General features: G+C 47.2%; 1 protein-coding gene across 1 annotated transcript in view; it reads right to left on the bottom strand.

Annotated features, from left to right (window-relative positions):
- The window catches only part of LOC125038863 (translation initiation factor IF-2-like), a 7,240-nt gene that overhangs the window by 1,662 nt on the left and 2,699 nt on the right, over positions 1-2,879 (bottom strand). Inside the window, exon 8 of the mRNA XM_047632486.1 lies at positions 715-784. Coding sequence (XP_047488442.1) covers positions 715-784 — 70 coding nt within the window. The remainder of the gene's footprint in view (positions 1-714; positions 785-2,879) is intronic.

The following is a 2,879-nucleotide window of genomic DNA, read 5'->3' on the forward strand; positions in this document are numbered from 1 at the left end:
GGGCTCTCCACCTCCCCGTCGGGTGACCCCCTGGGGCTTGCTGTGGACATATACGAGGACCTGAAATGTATATTATGTATGTGTATATGTGTGTTTGTGTGAGAGTCTATATATACATGCGCTAGCATATACGTCAAGGCAAGCGGCGAAAGGCAGCGGCCGAGGAGGGGCGGCGACCCTCCGTCAGCGGCCGCACATATAGCGGACACGAGCATAATTTACGATTTTCCCAAGACAATTCAGGAGCGTCTGTGCGTCACCGCTCGTGTGTGTTGCTGCTGATGAGAATGGTGCAACAATCACCCTATTGCATGCAACGCCTAATGCCCTTCTAATGCCGCCGTGTTGCAGTGGCTTTGCCCGCGTCTTGCAAGCTGGCTTCGCTCGCCTTCATAATTCCCGTTTATTGCTATAATTCCGGCAAGACGCGACGACCGGCGGCGGCTGCTCCTCCGCCACGGCTGCCCTCTCTCGCTTTCTCCTTATAAGGTCCAGTCTGTCTGTTTATCTCTCTCTCTCTCTCTCTCTCTCTCTCTCTCTCTCTCTCTCTCTCTCTCTCTCTCTCTCACTCTCTCTCATCTCCATTTCCCTCTTCTTTTCTCCCAATTCCTATTCTCCTCACTCTCTCCTCTCTCTCCTCCCAGTTCCCCTCTCATTCCCTCTCCCAATCTCTCTCTTTTCTCCCCTTCTCCCCCTTTCTCTCTCATAACTCACAGAAAGCCACAAGGACACGAGGATCTCCGGGAAGCCTATTGGGCCTTGATAAAAGGTCTCATTTTCTCTTCTAACGGAACAAACCAAGCATGAGGTATACTCATAAGAGAGCTGTCGCACCTCGGTTTGGGGCCTCTGGGGAGGGAGTTTGTGTGCGTGTTTGGCTAGGAGGCGGTTAGTTACGAGTGTGTATGTGGGGTGGGGGATTATAGCCGTATATGTTTTCGTGCCTATTCATGTGTGTGTGTGTGTGTGTTTAAGGTTATGTATGCGTGTCTGTAAGTGGGTGGGAACATGTATATGAAAAAAAAAGAGAGAGCGAGAGTGAGTGAGCGCTAACGAGGACCTCGGGATCTACGTGAGGTTATGTAGACGAGGGAAAGAAGATAGAGTAATGACCACAGCTTCGTCTCATAAGATGTGAGGAAATGCCAAGACGCAGACGGAGGAGGGGGGGGGGTACAATGGGAGGGGTGTTGGAACTGAGGAGGGAGGGTGGGAAGCAAATGGGAGAAAGAGGGAGAGGAGAGGGAATGGGAAGGGATGTTAACATAGATAAGTATTTTGATGGGAAGGATGGATGAGGAGGAGGAATAGGAAGGGTTAGATAAAATGGGGGGGGAGGATGGAATAGGGGAGGAGGGTATGGGTATGGGGACTAGAAGTGGGTATGGTAAGGGGGGCTGGAGTAAGAGGAAGAGGGGGAAGGGGATTGGATATGGGGAGACGGAAGAAAAGTAGGGAGAATAAGGAAAGAGAAGGAAAGTTAAAAGAGAGGGAAAAGCGAAGGTAATGGAAGAGAAGAAGAAGAAGGAGAAGGAATTGGGAGGAAAGGGAAACTAGGGGGAGTAAGTTTGGAGGGGGTAAGAACAAAAAGGGGAAAGGGGGAGGGATAAAGAACAGAGAGAGGGAAGGGAAAAGGGGAAGGAAGGCTATGCAGGGAAATAATAAAGAAGGGAGGCTAAGGGGGAGGGAGAGAGAGGAACGGAGAGAAGGAGAGAGAGAGAAGTTAGTAAAAAGGAGGAAGGGAGAAGGGGAGGAGGGAGGGGGATATAGAAAATAAAAGGAGGATAAAGGAAAAGGTTAGGGAAAGGGGGTGGATGGGGGGAGAAGAGGAAGAGGGAACGAGGAGGGAGAAAAGAAGAGCGAAAAAGTGAGAAAGGGAGAAGGGGTGGAAGGAGAGAGTGTGGGCAGGGAAAGACAAGGGGGAGAGGAAAGAGAAAGGGGGATGAAGGGAGGGGGGAGGAGAGAGGGTCGAGGAGATGAAAAGGACAGAGAGGAGAGGATAAAGGGGTTAAAGGAGAGAAAGAGTAGGAAGGGGAGGAAAGGGAAAGGGGGATAGAGGACTAGGAGTTAGCAAAGAGATGAGAAGGAGAGCGAGAAAGGGAAAAAGAGATGGAAGGAGGGAGCGTAGGAAGAGGGAGGGGGTGAGGCATTAGGGGAAGGCGGTCGTTTATAACCGTTCAGTGGAGTTATTTTTCCGTTATGAAGACGCAGAGAATGATAAAGAAGACGTGACTAAGAAGCTTGATTTGCTTCAACAATTCTCTTTTTATTCTTCCTCTTCCTTTCTTTTTGATTTCCTCTTTTGCCTCTCTTCCTCTCTTTCTTTGCCTCTCTTCCTCTCTTTCTTTGCCTCTCTTCCTCTCTTTCTTTGCCTCTCTTCCTCTCTTTCTTTGCCTCTCTTCCTCTCTTTCTTTGCCTCTCTTCCTCTCTTTCTTTGCCTCTCTTCCTCTCTTTCTTTGCCTCTCTTCCTCTCTTTCTTTGCCTCTCTTCCTCTCTTTCTTTGCCTCTCTTCCTCTCTTTCTTTGCCTCTCTTCCTCTCTTTCTTTGCCTCTCTTCCTCTCTTACTTCTGTCTTCGGATTCTTCTTGCTGTTCTTTTGCCGAATATATAATAACAAATCATCAGTAATTCCCAACCATCATTTTTTATCTTCAATCTGTCTTTGATTCCTTTTATCTTTTAATAACGAGACTTATTTTCAGTCAGCCAATCAGTCAATATTCATTTATCGTAATCGTGTGTGTATATGTGTATATATATATATATATATATATATATATATATATATATATATATATATATATATATATATATATATATGTGTATGTGTGTGTGTGTGTGTGTGTGTGTGTGTACACACACATACACACACACACACAC

Source organism: Penaeus chinensis, chromosome 26, assembly GCF_019202785.1.
Source record: "Penaeus chinensis breed Huanghai No. 1 chromosome 26, ASM1920278v2, whole genome shotgun sequence".
Taxonomy (NCBI): Eukaryota; Metazoa; Arthropoda; class Malacostraca; order Decapoda; family Penaeidae; genus Penaeus; species Penaeus chinensis.